The sequence below is a fragment of the Pongo abelii genome, chromosome 4, assembly GCF_028885655.2.
Source record: "Pongo abelii isolate AG06213 chromosome 4, NHGRI_mPonAbe1-v2.0_pri, whole genome shotgun sequence".
NCBI classification, from domain to species: Eukaryota; Metazoa; Chordata; class Mammalia; order Primates; family Hominidae; genus Pongo; species Pongo abelii.
This window is the reverse complement of record NC_071989.2, coordinates 9,387,250-9,413,708: the sequence shown is the minus strand read 5'-3', so window position 1 is coordinate 9,413,708 and position 26,459 is coordinate 9,387,250. Positions and strand designations below refer to the sequence as shown.

General features: G+C 39.4%; 1 protein-coding gene across 9 annotated transcripts in view; it reads left to right on the top strand.

The window, feature by feature from the left end:
- The window catches only part of SEMA5A (semaphorin 5A), a 516,352-nt gene that overhangs the window by 219,421 nt on the left and 270,472 nt on the right, over nucleotides 1–26,459 (top strand). For all 9 annotated transcript variants that reach the window (XM_063724051.1, XM_063724052.1, XM_063724054.1 and 6 more), the window contains one exon: nucleotides 14,719–14,764. In XM_063724051.1, the coding sequence (XP_063580121.1) occupies nucleotides 14,719–14,764 (46 nt within the window). The remainder of the gene's footprint in view (nucleotides 1–14,718; nucleotides 14,765–26,459) is intronic.

Genomic DNA, 26,459 nt, shown 5'->3' with positions numbered 1-26,459 from the left:
TCTGTTTATATGCTGGATTACATTTATTGATTTGCATATATTGAACCAGCCTTGCATCCCAGGAATGAAGCCCACTTGATCATGGTGGATAAGCTTTTTGATGTGCTGCTGGATTCGGTTTGCCAGTATTTTATTGAGGATTTTTGCATCAATGTTCATCAAGGATATTGGTCTAAAATTCTCTTTTTTGGTTGTGTTTCTGCCCGGCTTTGGTATCAGGATGATGCTGGCCTCATAAAATGAGTTAGGGAGGATTCCCTCTTTTTTTATTGATTGGAATAGTTTCAGAACGAATGGTACCAGTTCCTCCTTGTACCTCTGGTAGAATTCAGCTGTGAATCCATCTGGTTCTGGACTTTTTTTGGTTGGTAAGCTATTGATTATTGCCATAATTTCAGCTCCTGTTATTGGTCTATTCAGAGATTCAACTTCTTCCTGGTTTAGTCTTGGGAGGGTGTATGTGTCAAGGAATTTATCCATTTCTTCTAGATTTTCTAGTTTATTTGCATAGAGGTGTTTGTAGTATTCTCTGATGGTAGTTTGTATTTCTGTGGGATCAGTGGTGATATCCCCTTTATCATTTTTTATTGCATCTATTTGATTCTTCTCTCTTTTTTTCTTTATTAGTCTTGCTAGCAGTCTATCAATTTTGTTGATCCTTTCAAAAAACCAGCTCCTGGATTCATTAATTTTTTGAAGGGTTTTTTGTGTCTCTATTTCCTTCAGTTCTGCTCTGATTTTAGTTATTTCTTGCCTTCTGCTAGCTTTTGAATGTGTTTGCTCTTGCTTTTCTAGTTCTTTTAATTGTGATGTTAGGGTGTCAATTTTGGATCTTTCCTGCTTTCTCTTGTGGGCATTTAGTGCTATAAATTTCCCTCTACACACTCCTTTGAATGCATCCCAGAGATTCTGGTATGTTGAGTCTTTGTTCTCATTGGTTTCAAAGAACATCTTTATTTCTGCCTTCATTTCGTTATGTACCCAGTAGTCATTCAGGAGTAGGTTGTTCAGTTTCCATGTAGTTGAGCGGTTTTGAGTGAGATTCTTAATCCTGAGTTCTAGCTTGATTGCACTGTGATGTGAGAGATAGTTTGTTATAATTTCTGTTCTTTTACATTTACTGAGGAGAGCTTTACTTCCAAGTATGTGGTCAATTTTGGAATAGGTGTGGTGTGGTGCTGAAAAAAATGTATATTCTGTTGATTTGGGGTGGAGAGTTCTGTAGATGTCTATTAGGTTCGCTTGGTGCAGAGCTGAGTTCAATTCCTGGGTATCCTTGTTGACTTTCTGTCTCGTTGATCTGTCTAATGTTGACAGTGGGGTGTTAAAGTCTCCCATTATTAATGTGTGGGAGTCTAAGTCTCTTTGTAGGTCACTCAGGACTTGCTTTATGAATCTGGGTGCTCCTGTATTGGGTGCATATATATTTAGGATAGTTAGCTGTTCTTGTTGAATTGACCCCTTTACCATTATGTAATGGCCTTCTTTGTCTCTTTTGATCTTTGTTGGTTTAAAGTCTGTTTTATCAGAGACTAGGATTGCAACCCCTGCCTTTTTTTGTTTTCCATTTGCTTGGTAGATCTTCCTCCATCCTTTTATTTTGAGCCTATGTGTGTCTCTGCACATGAGATGGGTTTCCTGAATACAGCACACTGATGGGTCTTGAGTCTTTATCCAGTTTGCCAGTCTGTGTCTTTTAATTGGAGCATTTAGTCCATTTACATTTAAAGTTAATATTGTTATGTATGAATTTGATCCTGTGATTATGATGTTAGCTGGTTATTTTGCTCGTTAGTTGATGCAGTTTCTTCCTAGTCTCGATGGTCTTTATATTTTGGCATGATTTTGCAGCGGCTGGTACCAGTTGTGCCTTTCCATGTTTAGCGCTTCCTTCAGGAGCTCTTTTAGGGCAGGCCTGGTGGTGACAAAACCTCTCAGCATTTGCTTGTCTGTAAAGTATTTTATTTCTCCTTCACTTATGAAGCTTAGTTTCGCTGGGTATGAAATTCTGGTTTGAAAATTCTTTTCTTTAAGATTGTTGAATATTGGCCCCCACTATCTTCTGGCTTGCAGGGTTTCTGCCGAGAGATCCGCTGTTAGTCTGATGGGCTTCCCTTTGAGGGTAACCCGACCTTTCTCTCTGGCTGCCCTTAACATTTTTTCCTTCATTTCAAGTTTGGTGAATCTGACAATTATGTGTCTTGGAGTTGTTCTTCTCGAGTAGTATCTTTGTGGCGTTCTCTGTATTTCCTGAATCTGAATGTTGGCCTGCCTTGCTAGATTGGGGAAATTCTCCTGGATAATATCCTGCAGAGTGTTTTTCAACTTGGTTCCATTCTCCCCATCACTTTCAGGTACACCAGTCAGACGTAGATTTGGTCTTTTCACATAGTCCCACATTTCTTGGAGGCTTTGCTCATTTCTTTTTATTCTTTTTTCTCTAAACTTCCCTTCTCACTTCATTTCATTCATTTCATCTTCCATTGCTGATACCCTTTCTTCCATTTGATTGCATCGGCTCCTGATGCTTCTGCATTCTTCACGTAGTTCTCGAGCCTTGGTTTTCAGCTCCATCAGCTCCTTTAAGCACTTCTCTGTATTGGTTATTCTAGTTATACATTCTTCTAAATTTTTTTTCAAAGTTTTCAACTTCTTTGCCTTTGGTTTGAATATCCTCCCATAGCTTGGAGTAATTTGATCATCTGAAGCCTTCTTCTCTCAGCTCATCAAAGTCATTCTCCGTCTAGCTTTGTTCCATTGCTGGTGAGGAACTGCGTTCCTTTGGAGGAGGAGAGGCACTCTGCTTTTTAGAGTTTCCAGTTTTTCTGCTCTGTTTTTTCCCCATCTTTGGGGTTTTATCTACTTTTGGTCTTTGATGATGGTGATGTACAGATGGGTTTTTGGTGTGGATGTCCTTTCTGTTTGTTAGTTTTCCTTCTAACAGACAGGACCCTCAGCTGCAGGTCTGTTGGAGTACCCAGCCAGCCGTGTGAGGTGTCAGTCTGCCCCTGCTGGGGGGTGCCTCCCAGTTAGGCTGCTCGGGGGTCAGGGGTCAGGGACCCACTTGAGGAGGCAGTCTGCCAGTTCTCAGATCTCCAGGTGTGTGCTGGGAGAACCACTGCTCTCCTCAAAGCTGTCAGACAGGGATATTTAAGTCTGCAGAGGTTACTGCTGTCTTTTTGTCTGTGCCCTGCCCCCAGAGGTGGAGCCTACAGAGGCAGGCAGGCCTCCTTGAGCTGTGGTGGGCTCCACCCAGTTGAGCTTCCTGGATGCTTTGTTTACCTAAGCGAGCCTGGGCAATGGCGGGCGCCCCTCCCCCAGCCTCGCTGCCGCCTTACTGTTTGATCTCAGACTGCTGTGCTAGCAATCAGCGAGACTCCATGGGTGTAGGACCCTCTGAGCCAGGTGCGGGCTATAATCTCCTGGTGCGCCTTTTCCTAAGCCCGTCGGAAAAGCACAGTATTCGGGTGGGAGTGGCCTGATTTTCCAGGTGCAGTCTGTCACCCCTGGAAAGGGAACTCCCTGACCCCTTGCTCTTCCCGAGTGAGGCAATGCCTCGCCCCTGCTTTGGCTGGCTCACGGTGCGCTCACCCAGTGACCTGCGCCCACTGTCTGGCACTCCCTAGTGAGATGAACACGGTACCTCTGATGGATATGCAGAAATCACCTGTCTTCTGCGTGGCTCACGCTGGGAGCTATAGACTGGAGCTGTTCCTATTCGGCCATCTTGGCTCCTCCCCCCCTCAAGTTCCTGTGGCTCCTTTTGAGCTAAAACTGCAGAGACGAGTAGTTGGCACATAGACCACAAAAGCAAAATATCTGCTCTTTGGCCCCATAACAAAATTATGCTGATCTTGGCCTAGTGGGTGAGACAGGGGCACAAGCAATTAGATTCTCCAAGGGAAGCCTGAGTAAAGGGTCCTGAAAACACCGAAAGTAAAGGGATATGATGGTGCATCGATCTGAAGAGGCTACATAGAGAAGGTGCTCCTCCAACTGGGCCTGAGAGATGCTTGAGGAATCTGGCAGGGAAGACAGAGAGTCACGTGGGAAAAGTCAGAGATTCTGATGAAGCTGAAAAGTGCTTGGCTCCGTGGCACCTGTTGGTGACAGAGAGGGGGAAGTAACTATAGGTGAAGCTGTGAGCATTAGCTGGGGTCAGATTATAAAGAAGTTTAGACTTGGTCCTCTAGACCAGTGACTCCAACTGGGGCAGTCTTAGGGTCACCTGACAGGCCTTTCAAAAGTGTAGATGTCCAGGCCTGTCCTCAAGTCCTCTGAATTCCACTTTCTGGAAGTAATGCCAGAATCTTTTTCTTTTGGGAGAGAGAGCATCACTCTTCTTGCCCAGGCTGGAGTGCAATGGTGCAATGGTGTGATCTCGGCTCTCTGCAACCTCTGATTCCTGGGTTCAAGCGATTCTCCTGCCTCAGCCTCTGGAGTAGCTGGGATTGCAGGCACCCACCACCATGTCTGGCTAATTGTATTTTTAGTGGAGACAGGGTTTTACTATGTTGGCCAGGCTGGTCTCAAACTCTTGACCTCAAGTGATCCACCCACCTTGGCCTCTCAAAGTGCTGGGATTACAGGCTTGAGTCACTGTGCCCAGCCAGAATCTTTGATTTAATCAAGCTCCCATTGCTCTGCTGGCTTGGTAAATTTGAGAACCTCTACTAAAGGCATGGAGGAGTCCAGGAGATTTCTACATTTATGTATTCACATAATCATATTTGCATTAGGAAGATACGTCCACCATATTGTGTGCAGGACACACTAGAACTTGCAGAATTTGGAGCAAGGCATGGCAGTTGGGGGTGGTGGATCAGGTGAGAGTAGAGGATGCTTAGACTTAGGCAGTGATGATGGCAATGGAGATGAGAAGCCGGATTTGAGACATGTTTCAGTTCTGAGTTTGACAGCAATTGATGGCCAACAGAGTGGGTTGGCTGGTGGGAAGCATCAAACCATTCAGTGAGTTTTGGGAGTGTGACTGGGATAGAGCATATGGGAGAATGAGCTGTAATTCTTTGATTATTAGAAGATACATGAGAAAAAAATCTCAGATTTGTATGAATACTGAAGATAACCTAGAAAATTAATTGTATGTGGAGATAATTTAAAGCATGAATAGTCCTAGGAAATCACAGATTAAAGGAACCATAGAAATATTCAGTTGGCATTTTTTTTCAAATGAAAAATTATCTCTGTTAACTGAAAAATGGAAAGGAACAAATCAGATACCCAGTGGACCCACAAAGGCAAAAGTTGCGAGTTAAATTTAGAGCAATAAATCATCATCTGTAATCCTCACAGCACTTAGAGATTTGCAAGTAATAATTAAAGCATAATAAAATGTAAACTATTAGTGTAATTATTAACAATATTGATTAATAACTTTTACCCTAAATATATTTGTGGAAAATTATTTTTCTGATTTTATATCTCTGAGATTTTCTGGCAGCATTGTTCTAGTTATTTCATGCCATTAAAATGTATCTTTGTTATTTCATTCTACTTGCTAAATAATAAGAGGCTATCTGTCTATTCTGGCACCTTTTAATCTTGGTATTTATATATATAAGAATGCTATTAAAATGGTTTGATCTTGGTTTTAATATGTTCTTTGAAATTTATTTCTAATAACCAAGACTTTTAAGGAGCTCAAAGTGCTCTTTCTGGGATAGGGAATGAAAGAAGTTAATATGATTCTGGGAGAATGGGTACCGGACACACATAACAGCATTAACAGCAACAGAAATTAAATTACAGTTATCTTGAAATTTGCATAGCCCGAAGAATGCATATTTACTATTTTTGAGGAGGGTAGAGAAAATTCTGACTGAGGAGATAGCTAATCACATGTCCATATTATAAATTTGTCACCATATTTTAAAATATTTTAGAAAATAATTCACAAAAGAAAACTGTGATTTAAATGTGATCTAACTATTTAAATATAATGTTATACTATTTGGAAAGGCTTTGTAATTTTGAAATTTAATTATCTTCTGAGAAACCCATGAAAAAAGTACGTGAAGCAGACATTTTTTAGGTTGGTTATGACCAGAAAATAAAAAGGCTCCTAGAATGTGCTTTGAGTCGACCAACATAATGAAAAGCCTTGGAAATCACAATTATAGATAGGTTGTTGAATTGGTGCATTATACGAGTTGGTTACATGATTAAATTAAATCATTATATTCTTTAAATTTACTGATATCATGATGTTAAATATTTACATTTAGATAATCAAACTAATTTTACAACATTTTATGTCTTAAAGGATATAGTTACTATTTTTCCTTATTTTATTTATTTATTGAGACAGAGTCTCGCTCTGTAGCCCAGGCTGGAATGCAGTGGCAGGATCTCTGCTCAGTGCAACCTCCGCCTCGCACGTTCAGGGATTCTCGTGCCTCAGCCTCCCAAGTAGATAGGATTACAGTTGTGCACCACTACGCCGGGCTAATTTTTTTGTTTAGTTAGTAGGGGTGGGTTCCGGCCATGTTGGCCAGGCTAGTCTCGAACTACTGACCTCAGGTGATCTATTTGCTTTGGCCTCCCTCATGCCTGAAATCCCAGCACTTTGGGAGGCCTAGGCAGGGGGATCACCTGAGGTCAGGAGTTCAAGACTAGCCTGGCCAACACGGTGAAACCCCATCTCTACTAAAAATACAAAAAAAATTAGCTGGGCATGGTGGCGCATGCCTGTAATCTCAGCTACCCTGGAGGCTGAGGCACAAGAATCGCTGAATTCCTGCGACGGAGGTTGCAGTGAGCCAAGATCCTGACACTGCACATTCAGCCTGGGCAACAGAGCGAGACTCCATCTCAAACATAACTTGTTATCTTCAAAAGTCTACCAGTGCAAGTGAAAATGTGCATATCACGTAGGATGTCACTGTGCTTGAAATGTTCTGTGCCAGTTAGATGTTGGCAGCAGTGAGGATGGAAGGAAACTTGCAGTGAGGAAAGTATTGTGCTCGGGAAGCTGGTGCAGGGACAGGAGAGACTGGTCAGCTCTCAGCCTTCCCCAACTGGCTCATGGGCAGTGTCTGTTTTGTCTTTGGATTGTTTCGTGATCAGCCTTGGTCTAAACTTTTATTAATCAACAACAAACGTTTCTGTCAACATTGTTAAAATGTCTTTATACATTTAATCGGCTTCTGCCTTCATTTGCTCTAGTACAAAATACAAATCTACCTTCCTTAATTCTTCTTTTCTCAGTTATAAGCAAGCCTCTAACTCATATGTTCAATAGGAACTTGTAATTTTTTCTTTGATTTTATAGTCATATTCATCAGAGGCCAATTGAGTTATTCTAAGAGAATGTCATTTTAAAACACCTGTGTCTTTCATAATGTATGGAGGTCAAAGTTAAGTTTTGTAGTGTCTCTAGATGAAATGAGTCATTTAGTTAATAGGCTCATGATGGCTCAACCTTTTCTTTAATGCCGGCTGCATTTTATTACTTTACAGGAAGATACAAATGAACTTCATCTATTAAGGTCCCCACTGCTCCCTCCGAGAATATATTGTTGTGCTTAGTGATTTGTTTCTAATAGGCCACTGGGGGAAGTGATGGGACCCAGGAATGAGTTATTCAATCCTAGAGTCAGTAAGCAAGAAACTTTGGTGAAGACGTAGAAAACCCACTCAGGTGTCTAGTGGGGAAACGAAGAATGGGCTTCAATATTGTGATTTTGCATCTGCCAAATTTAGTAGCTTTGTGATTTGAATTATTCAGCCCATTGGATCTATGTACTCCTCATATATTATTACTCCTAAAAGGAATCTGGTTTATTGCACATGAATGTGCAATGTCAAATTTTATTCCATGGCATTTGAAAAAAAAAAAAGTAGATCCATACCAAGGGCAGAAAAACTCATGTTTTTATTTACTATAGCCATAAAACTGAACTGTTACACTTTGGCAAACTCTTGCTTTTCACTTTGGTAATGACAGGAGAAAAATAGAAGTATAGAATCATTCCCCCAAGCTTATACAACTAATGCATTCAAAGAATCTAATCTCTTAACCTCTTGCACCACTGCCTTTTTCGCTGAAGAATGGCAATATTCATTATTACTACCTATTTACATCTAGGGGTGTTACGAAGATTAATGAGATCACTTAAATGCTTTGGGTTGCTCAAAGCATTGCCCTGTTAGGGAGACTGACCCTACTTGCAACATTTGGTTAGCATTTCCAGTTGGCCAGGGGCCAGAAGCATTATTCCTCCATGTTGGAAAGGCTGGTGGCCTTTCTCGTGAACCTCACGCATATTGTTTTCCCTCCTCTGTGCTCGCACAATTGCAAGATAAAGTGGTTGCCTCTTCTGTAATACCCTGGAGGACAGCCACTTGCAGAGTTCCATAGATCTTACTTTAGTTTGTGAGTGGCCCAACACCTGGGAATATCAATTTTTTATCCCCTTTAGAAGGTTTTCTTTCTTTTTGTAACCTTTAACTTTGTAGGTCATTGACTTAAACTGTGATGGATCAAGCTGTCTTGAGAGATTTCAAGTCCCTCATGTTGCCAGCTGGCTTGGAATTTTTCTTACAGCAAAAGTGCATTTGGAGTTGTACGTGGGGCCAAATAGTTTGAGGAAAGAGATTTGAGAATAGCAGAATCCACACTGTGTTTTGTCAGATTCTTAGGTTCTTGGGATGTGATTAGGGAATTCCACAAATGTTTTACTTATGGTTCACCTTTTAAAATATTGTTTAGGTCGGGCGCAGTGGCTCATGCCTGTAATCCCAGCACTTTGGGAGGCCGAGGCGGGCGGATCATAAGGTCAGGAGATCGAGACCATCCTGGCTAACACGGTGAAACCCCGTCTCTACTAAAAATACAAAAAATTAGTCGGGCATGGTAGCGGGCGCCTGTAGTCCCAGCTACTCAGGAGGCTGAGGCAGGAGAATGGCATGAACCCAGGAGGCGGAGCTTGCAGTGAGCCGAGATAGCGCCACTGCACTCCAGCCTGGGCGACAGAGCGAGACTCCGTCTCAAAAAATAAATAAATAAATAAATAAAAATAAAATATTGTTTAAAATAGCTGAAAATTGTAATAAGGTGAATACTAAACTGTTTGTGTAGCGAGGCATTTGACTACTTGGGTTTTACATGGACCATAGTCATTTATTAAACGAATATTTAGGCCAGACACGGTGGCTTATGCCTGTAATCCCAGCACTTTGGGAGGATCGCTTGAGGTCAGGAGTTCAAGACCAGCCTGGCTAACATGGTGAAACCCTGTCTCTACTAGAAATATAAAAATTAGTCGGGCGTGGTGGCACGTCCATGTAATCCCAGCTACTGGGGAGGCTGAGGCAGGAGAATTGCTTGAACCCAGGAAGTGGAGGTTGCAGTGAGCCGAGACCATGCCATTGCACTCCAGCCTGGGCGAAGAAGCGAGACTCCATCTCAGGAAAAAAAAAAAAAAAAGGAAAAAAAGAAATATTTAAAAGTACCTACCAACTCTGTGCCTTAAAAATCAAACAAAAATCAACAAAAATGTAACCAATCAACTGGCATGAATATACACATTAAATAGATGTTGATCTGTGTAAGACAATAAATAGTTCTGATAAGTGGAGTTTTACTTTTTTTAAGAAAGCTTTGTCAACTGATTTTATTATTAACAAATACATAAGTACTTATTACATCAATTTATAGTATTAAAGAATTATTGTATCTATTTTATATGTTGAGGTTTCTTTTAAGATTATTTTGAAATAAGTTACTCAGTTGTGAAAAATAACACATGAAAAACACTTCTCAGGAAATGATTTAAATTTGCCATAATAAAAATATTTTTGTTAAATGGCCATTTATTCATAAAACTTAGTTAGGCTTTGTGTATATCTAAACATGGTCACAGTCTTTTGGGAATTTGTATTATTTGAATACATTGAGATAATTGTATAGTTTATCTCTTTCATTTCATAAGTTAAGAAATAGGGATATTCTTAGAATTAGGTACGGGCAGGGAGTTATTCAGGCAAAATAAAAAGAGAGAAAAGAGGTGCCATTTAAACAGCCAGACCCGTAGGCTCAAACTGTTCTCCTCATGGGGAGACATACATCACAGCCAGATCACAGTCCCAGAGGTGAAAATTGATGGCCTAGGATCAAAAGTTTATTAGCAGAACTAACACTTGAATTTTCTTAAAATGATTTGTAAATGTTCCTGTAAATGACCAGTGAAGATATGAAATAGTAGTGGCATAAGAGCTGTTACTGTGTTTGTTTGTGTGTGTGCATGTTTGGTGCAGGTGAAATTAGGAAGGGGACATTGAATAACTAATAGGTGGGGCCTTGAGGCATGATGGGACAAGGGACACCAAGACACGGGGACTTGTTTCTAATCCTGGGACTTTCTCTGAAACCTTACAATATTGGACAAATCTCACTGCAGCTGTTAATTTATAGAAGTTTTCTCATCTATAAATTGAAGGGTATATACTCTTTAGAGACTCTTAGTTCTCAATTTCTTAGACTCTATATTATTAGATTAAAAATATGGGATGGGGTAAAATAATCACCAATTTTCATCTTGCAACCCAGAAAATACTACAAAAAGAAAAGTTCAAATCCTCTGGTGCTTTCCTTCCTGGGGTATTGGATGTGGTGATGGTGATGGTGATGATGGTGCTGGTGATGGTATTTCATAGTAACTGTGCTATTTTTCCTAGTAAGTGTGCCCCTCCATCCTCTTTGCCCCTTTCTTTCACCTATTGAATACCTCTGCCATATCGATTTGTTATTACTGATGAGATAATTGGAAGGGCACCATAGCTCTCAGGTATTTGGAAGGTGAAGAGGTAGATGGTTGAACTCCACTAGCAATGTTTCTGGAGAGGTGGGGTACCTTTACAGCCCGTTGGAACTTGAGAAGCAGAAAAATAATGATCAGAAGATTTATATTTGCTTATGGAGACGTGGACTGAGAAAGTGGCATATTTTTGATTTTAAGCCATTATCTTCTCCTATGGAAAACACCTGAAAACTGGAAGCAGGTATTGCAGACGGCGATCTCTGTGTCTCCTCCATTCCTCTCTCCAAGTAGACAGAGAGCTCTTCACTTGATCTGCACAGAGCTCTACAGAGCACTGCAGACTCTGCTATCGTCTTTTCTCAAAGGGCCTGACAGCACTTCCAGCTCTTCCTTTGTGTATGAGAGCTTCTTTTCAAGAAAGTTTCTGGAGACAGATACCATAGTGTGAACATACATGTGCACACGTATGTGTGCGAGTAAGCAAGAAAGAATGAACCATGAGATATCACCAAAGCTCTTAGGTAATTCATTTACTAAATGAATGAGTTTCTTTTATTGGAAATATTTACTGAAGAAGTCTTTCTTAAAATTGCCACTGAGTTGAAAAGGAGTAGGGTGACTGGATTCCAGGACCAATGACAAAATAAACATAGAAGTTGGCACCATTAATTGATGCTTACAATGGGTCAGACTTCATTCCAAGTGTTTTTCTTAGATTTAAACCTCACAACAACCCTAGGGAATGGGTTTGATTATTAGCTCTATTTTACAGATGAAAAGACTAAGGCATAGAGAGAAATGCTTTCTTCCTGAGATTGTATAGAGGCAGAACTCTAGTTTTTGCATGAATATTCTTAACGGCTAGGTAATACTGACTCCCATAGCAGAGGGGCAGCCTCCTGAAACCAGAAAGACAGTGGGAAATATGTGAGGGTAGGGAGCTGAGCTGCTCATAGAGGCAATGGGGTGTACAATGGCTAGTAATTTCCCTGGTGCCGCTATGTGCTAGTCTGTTCTCACACTACTATAAAGAAATACCTGAGACTGGGTAATTTATAAAGGAAATAAGTTTAATTGATTCACAGTTATACATGGCAGGGGAGGGCTCAGGAAACTTGTAATCATGGTGGAAGGTGAAGGGGAAGCAAGCTTGGGCCTTCTCACATGGTGGCAGGAGAGAGAAATGCAAGCAGGGGAAATGCCAGATGCTTATAAAACCATCAGATCTCATGAGACTCACTCAGTATCATGAGAACAACATGAAGCAACCCGCCCCCATGATCCAATCACCTCCTACCAGGCCCCTCCCTGGTAGGGAGTCCCTGGTAGGACCCCCATGTGTCCAGGGGATTGGGGATTATGGAGTTTATGAGATTTGGGTGGGGACACAGCCAAACTATATCACACTGGTAAGCCCCACTTCTGAAAGACTTGTGTGTGTGTGTGTGTTTGTGTGTGTGTAGATTTCTCACTTCCCTTAGAGGAGGTGTTCTGGTTTCTAGGTCACACTGGGTGAAAGCTTGGCTAATGTTGAAATGCGAGTCACCCTCCAGTGCCATCTACCTTGGCTGCTTCAACATACTCTTCTGTATGTGCACCAAGTTCACATTTGTTCCTCTGAAAACGACTTTTTGTTGTTGTTGAGACGGGATCTCTCTCTTTCACCCAGGCTGGAGGGCAGTGGTAGGATTGTGGCTCACTGGAGCCTTGACCTCCCAGGCTCAATCGATCCTCCCACCTCAGCCTCCTGAGTAGCTGGGACTACAAGCACGCACCACGCCACCTGACTAATTTTTGTATTTTTTCTTTTTTTGTAGAGATAGGGTCTCCCTATGTTGCCTAGGCCTGTCTAGAACTCCAGGATTCAAGTGATTAGCCCACCTTGGCCTCCCTCAGTGCTGGGATTACAGGGCAATGTGCCTGGCCTGCAGATGACATTTCTGTTGGAGTCCTAGACTTCTCATGGCACTGACTAAATCAAAAGACTTTCCTGTAATATTCCCTCCCCTCAGAGGTATCCTTAACCTGGTTCTACATAGAGGGCTGTAGCATTATAATAAAGGACAGGGGAACATTTCCTGAAATGGCTTAGTGATGGAGGTGGCATGTGCCAAGCAGTGCTTCTGGGAGCTTCTCTTGGGGTATATCAGAGGTGAGATTGGAAAGGTGGAAAGAGTGTGGTAAAGAGACTATTGCTGTGGTTTGGGTGAGGCTATTTTCACTCAGTTTAGAGAGGCGGTACCCCCATGTAAGGGGGCAAATTGTGGGAAACCTGAATGCCCAGGAGGCAATGCCTGGACTCATGAGACTACCTGAATGTGAGCCTAGTCCTCTTTCATCCTGCAGCTGTGTGTGTACATGTGCTTCTGAGTGCCAGCTTCCATGGGGGCTTTGTCCTCCCTAACTCTGTCCATAACCCATAGGGATGTTTCTTGGTCATCTCAAGGCTATGCCCCTGGGCCTCTTTGGCTGTCACTTGTCACTTCTACTGGGACATATGTCCGGCTTATATACCTACCCCTCCCCACCCAAGATAGTGAAAATAGTCAACATCTATGTCTTATAGGTGTTGTAAAACCAATAAGAAGTGACCTTGGACCAGCCCATCATAACAGCATCCTTGGCTTCTTGGAGATCCCACCTTATGTTCATTTGCATCTTAGAGTTTGCTTACCATTATGTGCCAGCATCTTCTTGACATTATTATTTGCACTTAGGCTGGCTTTCTCCTCCTTTCCTCTTTGGGGTGCTGCTGGTGCACATCCCCGCCCCATCTTCCCATTTACATGATACCAGGATTTCAGTTAGAGGTTGAAGCAAAGAATACTGAGGGAGGTTAATGAGTTGTTTCTAAAACCTACAACACTAGAGTCCAAAGCCCGGTGTAACTAATCTGTCTTTTTTCCCTGTCCTCTACTGATCTCCATTGCATGTTTCACTATTCTTCCCCTTCTTTGTTGAAATTGATAGTTTACTTTTCTCTAATTTCCTGTTTTATACTTGGGCAGTGAAACGACTCTTTGAAGCCCTTGATGTCATCAGTTTCCTTTGGGCAGACCACCAAGTTCATATTTCTTTTCTTTTTAAACCAAATCCTATATAATGCAAGTTATATTTATGTATTTATTATTTATTTATTTATTTTTGAGACAGGGTCTTGCCCTGTCACCCTGGCTGAACTGCAGTGGTGTGATCACAGCTTACTGCAACCTCCACCTCCCAGGATCAAGGCATCCTCCTGCCTCAGCCTCCTGAGTAGCTGGGACTATAGGCATATGCCAGTATGCCTGGATAACTTCTGTATTTTTTGTAGAGACAGATTTTGCTATGGTTCCCAGGAGCCTGGCAACCTCTACCTCTCAGGATCAAAACAACCTCCTGCCTCAGCCTCCCAAAGTGCTGGGATTACAGGTGTGAGCCACCATGCCGGGCCCAAGTTCATATTTCTAAACTTTTATTACGTACTGAATCCATCTTACAAGGTAGAGTACTGTGAACCTCAGAGCATTGCTTGAATTCAAAATCTTAATTATAAAACATGGTGAATTTAGGTGATAATTAAAAAGGAAGACCTATGAGGAATAGTTGTACATCATCTTAAGTAAAACAGTTTCAGAATGGAATGCCCATATCCTTTTATTTATTCCACATAGATCAACAGAGCCAGTTAATGACTTACACTTACCATAATTATGTACAAACACACCCCACTTATTCGTTAGCTTTCTCACCAATCTCTAATGTGTATTTGTTGACCTCTCGAATTCCTTTTTGTACTCTAAGATCCAAGGAAAGTAGTGCTAAACATATTCTTAGAAAGAAGATGCTTTTGAAGTCAAAATTATTATTTTATTTTCTTTGTTCTTGAAATTTTTATAAACTCTTAACTTTTTGTGATCTATTAAAAATAAAACTGCTCTGTTTTTGTATTTTGTAGAAACTACCTCTTCAGGTTACAGCTTGAGGATCTGTCTCTTATCCAGGTAGGTGCAATTTATTTTTCTCAAGCTTTCATTTTCTATCCCAATTAACTCACTGTTTGAGGGGAATGAAGACAGATGCATGTAAAGGTGTTAATCCAGCCTGAGCAGGGGCTCATTTCCTCAGCGGGTCAGGCCACAGGACTAAGGCTGCCCTACTTGTTATGAGTCATCACCTCCCTTAATTCCCAATTAGCGTTTTCCTCCTGCCAGGTGGCCCTCTTTGTTCCGTGGATGTGATCCTGATTTATCCTTCCTTAGATGAGAGACCATTCAAGGAACATTATCTCAAAGCCTGGACGCATTCCTTTCCCCACAGTTACAGCAATCATCGATTATTTAGTTTGATGCATTCGGGCATCAATTTCTTATAAAACAGCTTTGTTTCCTCTTTATAATTTATATTAACATAAATATGAATACTTGGATTAAAAGCTATCTATAACAAAGAATAAAGGGAAATAGATCAAAATGAAATTTACCTACTTCTGTTGTTGCGGTTTGGACAATGGACCTGAGATCTTGTGCTTAAATGAAGTATTTATTTTAGTAGCAGATCTGAGTCACAAAAGCCCACTTTTCCCTCTAGTCTTTAAAAAGTGTCTCCTAGAAAATAAGAGAGTTAAGACAAATATCTTCTTCACCAAGATTCTGGAACTCCCTATGGACGATGCCAGAATCTTTGGGCTGTGTAGAGTTTGGAAAAAGTTCTTCAACCAATTTTCGTCTCACTCTCATGTGCTAGAGCTCTAAGAGGTGATTGGAGAGGATTTTATATTATTTTATCTCTCTTTAATGCTGCTGCTTGTGAACATTTCGGGAACTTCAGAGCTAGATTTTAATATTAAATCTATCTTTTACTTAGCAGGGTGTTAAAATCAGCCAATCCCATGATCAAAGCTAATATTGATAAAAAGCAAGGGCTTTGAAGACACATCAACCTGATTTGTGATCTAGTTCCATGACTTCTAGGAATTATTGGTTCCTCATCTGTGAAATGGTCACAAATCACTACCAACTCCATATTAGCATGGTGAAAAATAAGTAAGACATTCAAAAGAGATAAAACATTGCAATTTATCAATATTTTTTATTGTTTTTGATTTTTTAAAGTGATAATAATAAATAATAAATCTCCATTGTAATAGTTTTATCACAATTGACAATAAATTGTCTTTCCACTGCAATTTAGTATATAACTGGAGTCTTGAGCTAATTGAGTGGTAAAATTATGAATTTATTATTAAGGAATCAGAATGATCAGCAATTTGAAGACATTATCTTCAGTGAAATAAGCCAGGCACTGAAAGACAAATACTGCAAGATCTCACTTATGTGTGAAATCTAAAAAAGACAAACTCTTAGGAGCAGAGAGTGGGCTGGTGGTTTCCAGGGTGCCAGAAGGTCAGGGAAGGTGTTAGGGAGATGTTGGCCACAGAACAAAAAATTCCAGTTAGACAAAGGAATAAGTTAAAGAGATCCATTGTATGACATGGTGACTATAAATACTAACAATGTACTATAGGCTTGAAAATTGCTGAGAGAGTAGATTTCAAGTGTCTCAACACCAAAATAAATAAATAAATAAATAAATAAAGTATGTAAGATACCTGCATGTTAATTAGCTTGATTTAGCCATTCCACAACGTATATGTATATCAAAGTGACATGTTGTACACTATCAATATATACAATTTTTATTTCCCAATTAAAAAAAAGAATGTCGACAATTTAATCAAAATGCCATTTCAAAGATTGTTTTAGATAACCTGTTCTAAAATATATATCTTTTAGTAGATAGAAACTACATGTTATACTCATTCTGATTCTCATGGTATACTCTCTGGCATATCACATGTGTTAAAAAGTGAGCTTGTGTAGGTCTGTGTGTGCACAAACATATATTTACATATACACATTCGTTTCCAAATTTGCTAGCTCTGTCAGCTGAGAGGGTTTAGAAGTATTGTCTTAGTAGCTGTGAACACACTTGATACTTTGTTTCTAAACTTAATTCTTCATGAAAACAAACGAAGGATTTTTTGAGAAGTGACTTAATCTAGAGTTGGGCAGGGAGAACTCAGATGAGACTGGAAGAGTTTGTTGTTTCAGAAATTAAGGAAAATATTTAAAGAATGATGAGGGTGTGTCACAAGAAACTAGGAGCCAGCTTGAAGTGGGCTCACTGAAGAAATCTGGGACAGTTTGATTGTCAAAATAGATAATGCCAGTAGTAGATTATAACACACTGAATAACATAAGAATCCATGAGTAGATGCTAACATAAAACATAAATAAATGAGTAAACAAATGCCAACTAATAAATATTGAAGGAATAATTTGATTAGGAGATTATGATTTGGCAACCATTATACTAAAAATTGATTTAGGCAAAAGTGATCAATGGATGCTTAATTTATGGGTCAGAGTTTGATGACAGCCAGGATATTTATTCGTAGTAGTCTTAAAGTACTTACCTATATGATACTTATTAATTACAACAGGAAAACTTATAACTTGATAGTAAAGAAATCTGGCAAATAGCCCATGGCCAAATAGTCAAAGGTCAAGGGGAACTTCACCAGCAATGGGACAGAGTTCAGTGATTTGATGCACAGAGTACACAGCAAGATGTCCTTGATATTTCAGCCAAAAATTATAACCAAAATTATAGCTAATAACCTTATCATGAGGAGCCACCAGATACACTGAGGGACATCCTACAAAAAACTGGCCTCTACCCTTCAGATATCACAAAGTCATGAAAGGTATGAAAAAAGAAGAAATAATAAAGAGCTCTTCCATCATAAAGCTCAACAAATAGACATGGGGATCAAATGCAATACTTGACCCAAATTGAATCTTGGAGCAGATATATTTTTTCTTACTATAAAGGACATTATTTGGACAACTGGAGAAATTCAAATGTCTGGATAAGATAGTAGAAATGTATTAATATTAATTTGTTGATTTTGATAACTGTAATATAGGAGAATGTCATTGTTTTTTGGAAAAGCATGCTAAAAGATGTAGGGGTAATGGATATCATTTCTGCAACTTATATCAAAATAGCTTTTAAAATTGTTATGCACATACATACATAGAAGCTATACATGTGTGCAGAGGCAAATATAATAAAGCAAATATGATACAGTGTTAATAGGGGAATCTAGGTGAAGGGGTTATGAGAGTCTATTGTGATATTTTTGCAAATTTTACTGACATGATGTCCAAATAAATAGACGTAAAAAAGTGAGGAGATGTGTTTCCATTAACTCATGTGTATATGTTTTTGTGAGGTCAAGGAAACTGATTGTACTTTTCTCATCATTGCCTCCTTGGTCTTGGCTGCCTTTGGTGGAAATCAGGTTGCAATTATTGACGGGATTGATGAGCTATTACTGAAGTATAGGATGCCCATCAGTACCACCACCTGGTGAGAGCTTAGTCTGCTGACATAGCACCAAGCAAGAAGACAGTGACTTTTTGAACTGTGGTTTTGAAAATACAGCTCTAATGATAGAGGTCAGACTGCTGTACCATTGGTGCAAAGCAGGGAAATTCTGCTTTTTCATATTCTGTGGCTGTGTACGGAGTTCTGTAGCCTACTGTTTACTTAGTCTGGAGAGAAAAGGCTGGCAATTCTTCATGACACACTTTTTTTTTTTATATCACATGTCTCCAGCAAAGAGGCCTTGTTGGTTTCTATGAATATTTTATTTTAATCTACATGACAGTTCCTAAGGATAACAGAAAGGAATAAGCACACTGGTAGACAAAGGGTCTTATAACAGTGCCATCTGATAGAAGCATCATGTGAGCCAAATAGGTAATTTAAGATGATCTGCTAGGCACACTGAAAAAAGTACAAAGACACAAGGGAAATGACTACTAACAGTATATTTTACTGCCTCAATATATCCAAAATATTTTAATTTCAGTATAGAATCATTATAAGAAATTAATGATCTGTTGTACTTTTTTTTTCTGGAACTCAGTGTGTTTTATATTTCCATCACATTTGGATTTGGACCAGCCAGAGTTGAAGTGTTCTGGATGGCTGGTGTGCCCCATTGGAAAACACAGTTTTAGATAATAAGTGACAGAACATTTGACTTGTGTGCCTTCAATTATTACATAGAAAGATTGTTTTCTACCACAAATCATGGGGGTTGATTTGTATATCTCAGGTTAATATTTTTCTCCTTTTCTCTCTCCAAAGTTAAAAATTATTGTTTAAATGTAGAAAAATGATGAAACAGATCAAGGAGGACAACCAATTTCAAGAAAACTGGAGACAATGAGAAATGAATGTAGTTCACCAGTAGCCTTTATTTAACACTAGACAAGGCGTCCTTGGGTCCTGCCCCTGGGCAGGGCAGAGGTTCACCTCCAAGTGGCAGTTTGCATTACCTGTGTCTCTCCTGATCACCTGAGGGCAGTTTCTACCTTGTCTGGTCGTGTCATGCTGCATATTGTTTTCCAAATTGTGGGCTATTTTCCAACTTGAAGCATTTGCTCTTGCTGTCCTGTCTCAATCACCTTCACCCTATTTATCTTCTTCTTCCTGGAGAAAAAGACTGCCCATCCTCGAGTTTCACTGGAGACAACACCTCTTTTTTTTTTTTCTAATTCTCTTTTTTTAAAAATTTTATTATTATTGTCCTTTAAGTTTTAGGGTACATGTGCACAATGTGCAGGTTAGTCACATACGTACACATGTGCCATGCTGGTGTGCTGCACCCATTAACTCGTCATTTAGCATTAGGTATATCTCCTAAAGCTATCCCTCCCCCCTACCCCCACCCCACAACAGTCCCCAGAGTTTGATGTTCCCCTTCCTGTGTCCATGTGTTCTCATTGTTCAATTTCCACCTACGAGTGAGAATATGCAGTGTTCGGTTTTTTGTGCTTGTGATAGTTTACTGAGAATGATGATTTCCAATTTCATCCATGTCCCTACAAAGGACATGAACTCATCATTTTTTGTGGCTTCATAGTATTCCATGGTGTGTATGTGCCACATTTTCTTAATCTAGTCTATCATTGTTGGACATTTGGGTTGGTTCCAAGTCTTTGCTATTGCGAATAGTGCTGCAATAAACATACGTGTGCATATGTCTTTATAGCAGCATGACTTATAGTCCTTTGGGTATATACCCAAAAGCTGGAGGCATCATGCTACCTGACTTCAAACTATACTACAAGGCTACAGTAACCAAAACAGCATGGTACTGGTACCAAAACAGAGATATAGATCAATGGAACAGAACAGAGCCCTCAGAAATAACGCCACATATCTACAACTATCTGATCTTTGACAAACCTGAGAAAAACAAGCAATGGGGAAAGGATTCCCTATTTAATAAATGGTGCTGGGAAAACTGGCTAGCCATATGTAGAAAGCTGAAACTGGATCCCTTCCTTACACTTTATACAAAAATGAATTCAAGATGGATTAAAGACTTAAATGTTAGACCTAAAACCATAAAAACCCTAGAAGAAAACCTAGGCATTACCATTGAGGACATAGGCATGGGCAAGGACTTCATGACTAAAACACCAAAAGCAATGGCAACAAAAGCCAAAATTGACAAATGAGATCTAATTAAACTAAAGAGCTGCTGCACAGCAAAAGAAACTACCATCAGAGTGATCAGGCAACCTACAAAATGGGAGAAAATTTTCGCAACCTACTCATCTGACAAAGGGCTAATATCTAGAATCTACAAAGAACTCAAACAAATTTACAAGAAAAAAACAACCCCATCAAAAAGTGGGAGAAGGACATGAGCAGACACTTCTCAAAAGAAGACATTTGTGCAGTCAAAACACACATGAAAAAATGCTCACCATCACTGGCCATCAGAGAAATGCAAATCAAAACCACAATGAGATACCATCTCACACCAGTTAGAATGGCAATCATTAAAAAGTCAGGAAACAACAGGTGCTGGAGAGGATGTGGAGAAATAGGAATACTTTTACACTGTTGGTGGGACTGTAAACTAGTTCAACCCTTGTGGAAGTCGGTGTGGTGATTCCTCTGGGATCTAGAACTAGAAATACCATTTGACAACACCTCTTTGTAACCCATTCTGTGCCTGCTTGGCTGGTGACCCTCTGAGGCATTTCACAGCCTCATAGCCTTTATCTTTGACTAGTACTTATTGCCTCATGTTTAAATTCATTCTCTGTGTTGTAAGAAGTGTTTTCTTTCTTTTTATATGTTCAGAATTAGATGAGATTATTAAAGTAGGTTACCTGGAAGGTGGTAGAGTCAAAAGTTTCTGTCTCTTGGTATTTAATATGCTTACTCTTCCCTAACCTTTTTAAACATAACTTTAATGGAGTGGGAGGTAAACATCATATTTTTGTCCCTAAATTCAAGAAAAGAAAAGTAACGTTAACCCAGAAGCTAGAGTTATAAGAAATGCTTTTAGAAGAGACATCCTAAAACACATGTGTGCATACTGTCACCCCAGGGGACAATTCGTGGATGAGACAGGCAATTCCTGACTGATATATTCATTCCTTACATACTAACCACTTGTCTTCTCAATACTGTTTTACAATTTTCCTCTCTCCCAAATTTTTTCTCCTGCTTTGACATTGGTTTAGCAACAATGATGAGAAAGCGGATGTTGAATAATGATTCTTCTTTTTTTCCTACTTAGTGACGTTCATAGAATTCTGGAGACCCCACTGCATTGTCCCTTGTCAACTGCCCTGAAATCCAGGGTGGTTCTTTCCATCCAGCAGCCAGCACACTTCCTGGCTACAGTAGCAGCACGGGGACACCGCCTTAGTGCACCCTCTCCACTCCCCTCCTACCGTTCCCTGACCTTATGATATCTATCAAAGCACTGTCACACATGGTGGCTCGGCTCTGTACAACCATACTGAGATTCAGTGTTGAGAAAAATAGGCTTCTGTGGGGTGGCTTCCAAAGGAGAAAACTCACTTCCAAGTCAGGTTGCCTGATAAATCTGGTGCAAGGAATATTTTGGACATGGAGTCAACAGTACTTCAAATTGGAAGTCTCTTCCCTTTTGCCAAAAAAAAATCTTGTCTTTTTGACAAACTAGAAACATCACTGGTGGAATTGCTAAAGCCATGAAGATTTGAGCAGGAATTGGGATACAAGTACTCTGTTACCCTGAGTGAATGTTATCTGTATGAGGTAAATCTCTTGGCATGACCATATGAATATTCACATATAAATGTACCATGAAGTAAAATGGCTATATTGGGAATTTTTCTTATGATTTTCGGACAGGTATGCCTTAACATATTAAGAGAAGATGTCTCAACATTTAAAGACCAAGAGTTGCTTTTAATTTAAGAAAATAAAACCTGTTTATCATCAATGACTAGAGAATCAAATATTAACTTATTTTCATTTATAAGGCACCTTTTTGCTCAGAGACTGTGATAATTTTTTTTTTTTTTTTTTTTTTTTTTTTTTTTTTTTTTTTTGCAACTCACTGCATGCTGAAGTTTAGCCATCCCCTATTGAAAACCAATCATTTTCAGGCATAGTGATGGTTGGACATAATTTGTTTCTTCTACCTCATGTCATAATAACAGATTCAAATCTTCAGTAGAAGTTTTCTTCTTGCCTTAATCATGGAGATTATTTTATAAGAACAAAGCTTTTTGAAAAATATAAAAATGCAGCTGGCCTCAAGACTAATTCACAGCATTTGCCCATCTGGGATCCTACCACAGATGGCTGGAGGTAGATGCTCACTGAACAGATTTCAAAAAACACAAAGGGGCTGGAGCTCATTTAACCTCACCGTCTTCCTAAAATTCTTTTGGGAAATAGCTCCAAATCCATTTTTATATTGTTTTGTTTCTAACGGAAAGAAATTCACTGCCTGTTTCTCACTCACAAATGCTGGGATAAGCAGAAAAAATGAAATCTGTGTTCCAATTTGCCACCTGCCTCTCTATGGTTTCTAGATTGAAAACTTAAGTCTCTCTGACTACATGATCAATATCGGTAGAGAATTCTCTCAAAAGCTAAAGTGGATATTAACTTCTTTCCTGTATATCTGGGTTGGGGGGATTGAGTTTCAACATGAGTCCATTTTTAGACTAGAAGTTCTCAACTCCCGACAATTTTACCTTCTGGGAATATTTGGCAATATCTGGGGACATTATTAGTTGTCACAACTGGTGGGGGAAGCTTTGACTGGCATCTAGCGGTTAGAGACCAGGGGTGGTACTAAACCTTCTACAATGCACAGAGCAGGACCCCTCCATTGAGCGAAATTTACCTGACTCTGAATGCTAACAGTGCCAACGTTGAGAAACCCTATGTTCCTTGATTGTTGCATCAGTTTCCACATGTTTTAAAGAAGCCATTTTCTAGTCTGTGATATTAAGATTACTTGATTGAACATATAAGATCTTTGATGTGCTTAGGGAATTTTTCAGTTTAGATTTCTATATATATATGTTGAATATATATGTCTCCATATATGAAGAAATCTAAACACTAAAGATTCATAGTTTGCCTATATATATATATATATATATATATATATATATATATATATATATGAACACACATATGAATCTTTAGTGGCCAGTTCTAAAGAAGCTGCTGGGATTCTTGTGTTTAAATTACTTCCTATTATTAATATGAAATTAAATTTAAAAATAAATTGAGGCAATTTATAACACCCTCTCTAATGGGTCATAACACTATAATATAACTACCCTCTGTTGGAATTCTTCTGTATAATTTAAAGCATGATATATTAATTAATAATTTAGAACAACTATTCCAATGAGATATTCACAATGATTAATTTTTTAAATTATGTTTTATATTTATTGGGCAAGGAGAGACTGGTCTCCCCCACCACTCTCAAAAATCATGATTCTGAGCTCATTTTTTTTTTTTTTGCCTATCTTTGTCATATGTTCTTAGTGTCATAGAAGTGGATTTTAAAGATTATTTTTGTTAAAATCTTTCAGGAGTTAACAACTAAGGTGTGTTGATCATAGTAAAGGTATTATTGGAACATAGCCATTCATTTGCATGTCGTTGGCCTATAATAATAGTTAATAAAGTTTTATTTGGAATCCAGACATATCGTTTATTTGTTTATTTTTTTAACATAACGTCTATGGCTGCTATTCAGCTAACTTGACCAGTAGCCACAGAGACTGTCTGGCCTACCAATCCTAAAATATAAACTATGTGACTCTTCCTTTAAGAAAAAGTTTGTCACCTATTATGGTACCTAGTACTCAGCAAGTTCTCAACGAATATTTCCTGAATTGATGAATGAACACAATATGACTCAGTATTTTTTTTTTAGTTTATCAATGTTTGATTGCTGTGTTTATTTGGACTCCCTGTGTAATAATTACATGATCCCCAGTCGATCTTGATCCAGAAGTTGGTAACCTGAGACAGTGTTACCAACTGTCCGCCTCAGATTCTAGGCTCTTATATCTGTCCCCTTGGTGAAGATTTTCTGTCAGATGCTGTTTTATGTACCGATTTATTCAAACATATTTACTCTACTTTTTAAATAACGTTCTGGAAGATTTATAGTTGATTATGTATATTTTATGTAGATGAGGACTAAGATTTTACTAGTTTCAGAGAATATGAACCAAGTTAACTGCCATTAAAACAACTCCGCCCTCCTAGAAGCTGAACATTCACATGCAGAAGACTTATTCCTCCCTTGCAAGTGAGTCCAGTGCAGTCTGTGGGGCTTGGTTCCATGCTGCCATTCAGGATCCCACAGTGTTCTCTTATGGTATCCTGTCTTCAACCCATGCCTCCAGGGGCAGTAGGGAAGAAAGAGAAAGTCGAGTGGAGGATCATGCAAAGGATCATGCCATGCCAGGAAGTGCATCCCTTGTGCCCAAATTCCACTGGCCATAACTCAGTCACATAGCTTCAAGAAATCACAAGGCAGGTTGGGATACGTGGTTTGTATGCATTCAGACATTGACAGATATTAGCATTTTCTCCTAGTCTGTGCTAGGGAAAACAAGACTGGCCCCTGGGGATACACTTAACTGTTCCCTGTTCTACCCTCATCGCACCCTGCCATACCATTCTAATTTTTTTGCTACATACAAACAGATTTCTTCATGATTCTGACATTTCTGTAAATAACAAGCAGGAATACTTTGAGCAAGCCACTTAACCTCTCTTTACCTCAATTTTCTCTATAGTACATTTTGGAGAGGACAGCCAGGAAGAAGAGTACACCGGATTTATCCCTGAATTCTCTGTCAGGATTAAATTTTTAATATGCATCATCTTTCCACTTACTCTTTCTTCTGTCATGCTTAAGTAATGCCTGAATTCCTGTTTGAGGAAAACATTCCCTACTAATTTGAAACTTGGCATTATGCTTATTTGATGTAACTTTAATGACCTAATTTGTCATGAAATCATGATGACAGCAACAAAAATAATAGCAGGCATCACTCATTCTGCCCTTACTCTGTTCTTGGCACTTTGCAAGCATCATCTCATCGAGTTCTCCAGCAGCACTAAAGTGGGGGTATTATTTTCAACATTCAACAGCAGAGGCGTTGAGGTCTACAGGTTTATGTGATTTAGCCAAGATCAGCCAGCTGATAGGTGGTAGAGCTAGGATTTGGACCTGGGTGTGTAGGGCTCCAGAGGACAATTGTTGCTTTATTGTACTCATTTGTACTGGCCAGCATACCACCTAGAGTTGACATCTGGCTTACAGTGAATATAACTGTTAATTTTTAATTGAAATTTCATATATGGGTTTTAGGTTGGGTACCCTGGAAACACAGTCTGAGACAGGGGTTCTTCAAGCATGTGATTTACTTAAGGCATGCTCTCAAAAGTTAGGGAGTGAGTGACATAGCAAAGAAAGGAAGTAGGCAAAAATTTCCTGTCAGCTGGAGTATAGCCTCAACCCGATCCCAGACGCAGCTCTAGAGCATATATAGAACCGCTGTTGATCCCATTTGAGGCAAGGGCTGTAGTGATTTATAACCAACTCTCCCTTGTTCTTCGGCTGCCAAATTTGGAGTGTTTGGTGACATAACTTCCTGGTGAGGTGGCTCTCATTAACCAGGAGCAATTCTCCAGAGAGTTGGGAAGCTATGAACCAGGATCAGCTAACAGTGACAGCAGCCAGGGATACATTGTCCTGTTTCATAAGAAGAGCTGGATGGGGTGCCGATAGCACCCACTATGACTGATAATACTCAATACTTTTAGGTATCTTACTTAGAGCTTTCTTGATGTTCCTGACTCTGACTGCACAGACACTAGTCTCTGCCACTGAAATGAAGTGTTTTTATGTCTTTGACAGAAAAGTACATACTTTATTATTGAATTCGTTCTTTTGTGTTGTGCATATCTTAATTTCTAATAACTCTCTTTATCCATTTCTAAATTGTTGCTTTGCTTGTGGCCTCAAAAACTAAATTGAAGATGCATGAATATTTTTGTTAGTCATGTATATCATTTAGTTTCATGAAATGAAGTCAGGCAATTTCTGTAATCCAGTAGCAAACACTGTCTGACAATCACAAGCTGCTAGATAAATGGAGGGGTTCATTTCACTTATCTAAAATGCATTTCTCCTTCTATGTCAAAAATGGCCCCTGTACCTGCCATGAGTGCTGAGTGATGGGCATGCTCAGAATTCTCTGCCCTGTGTTCATTTCC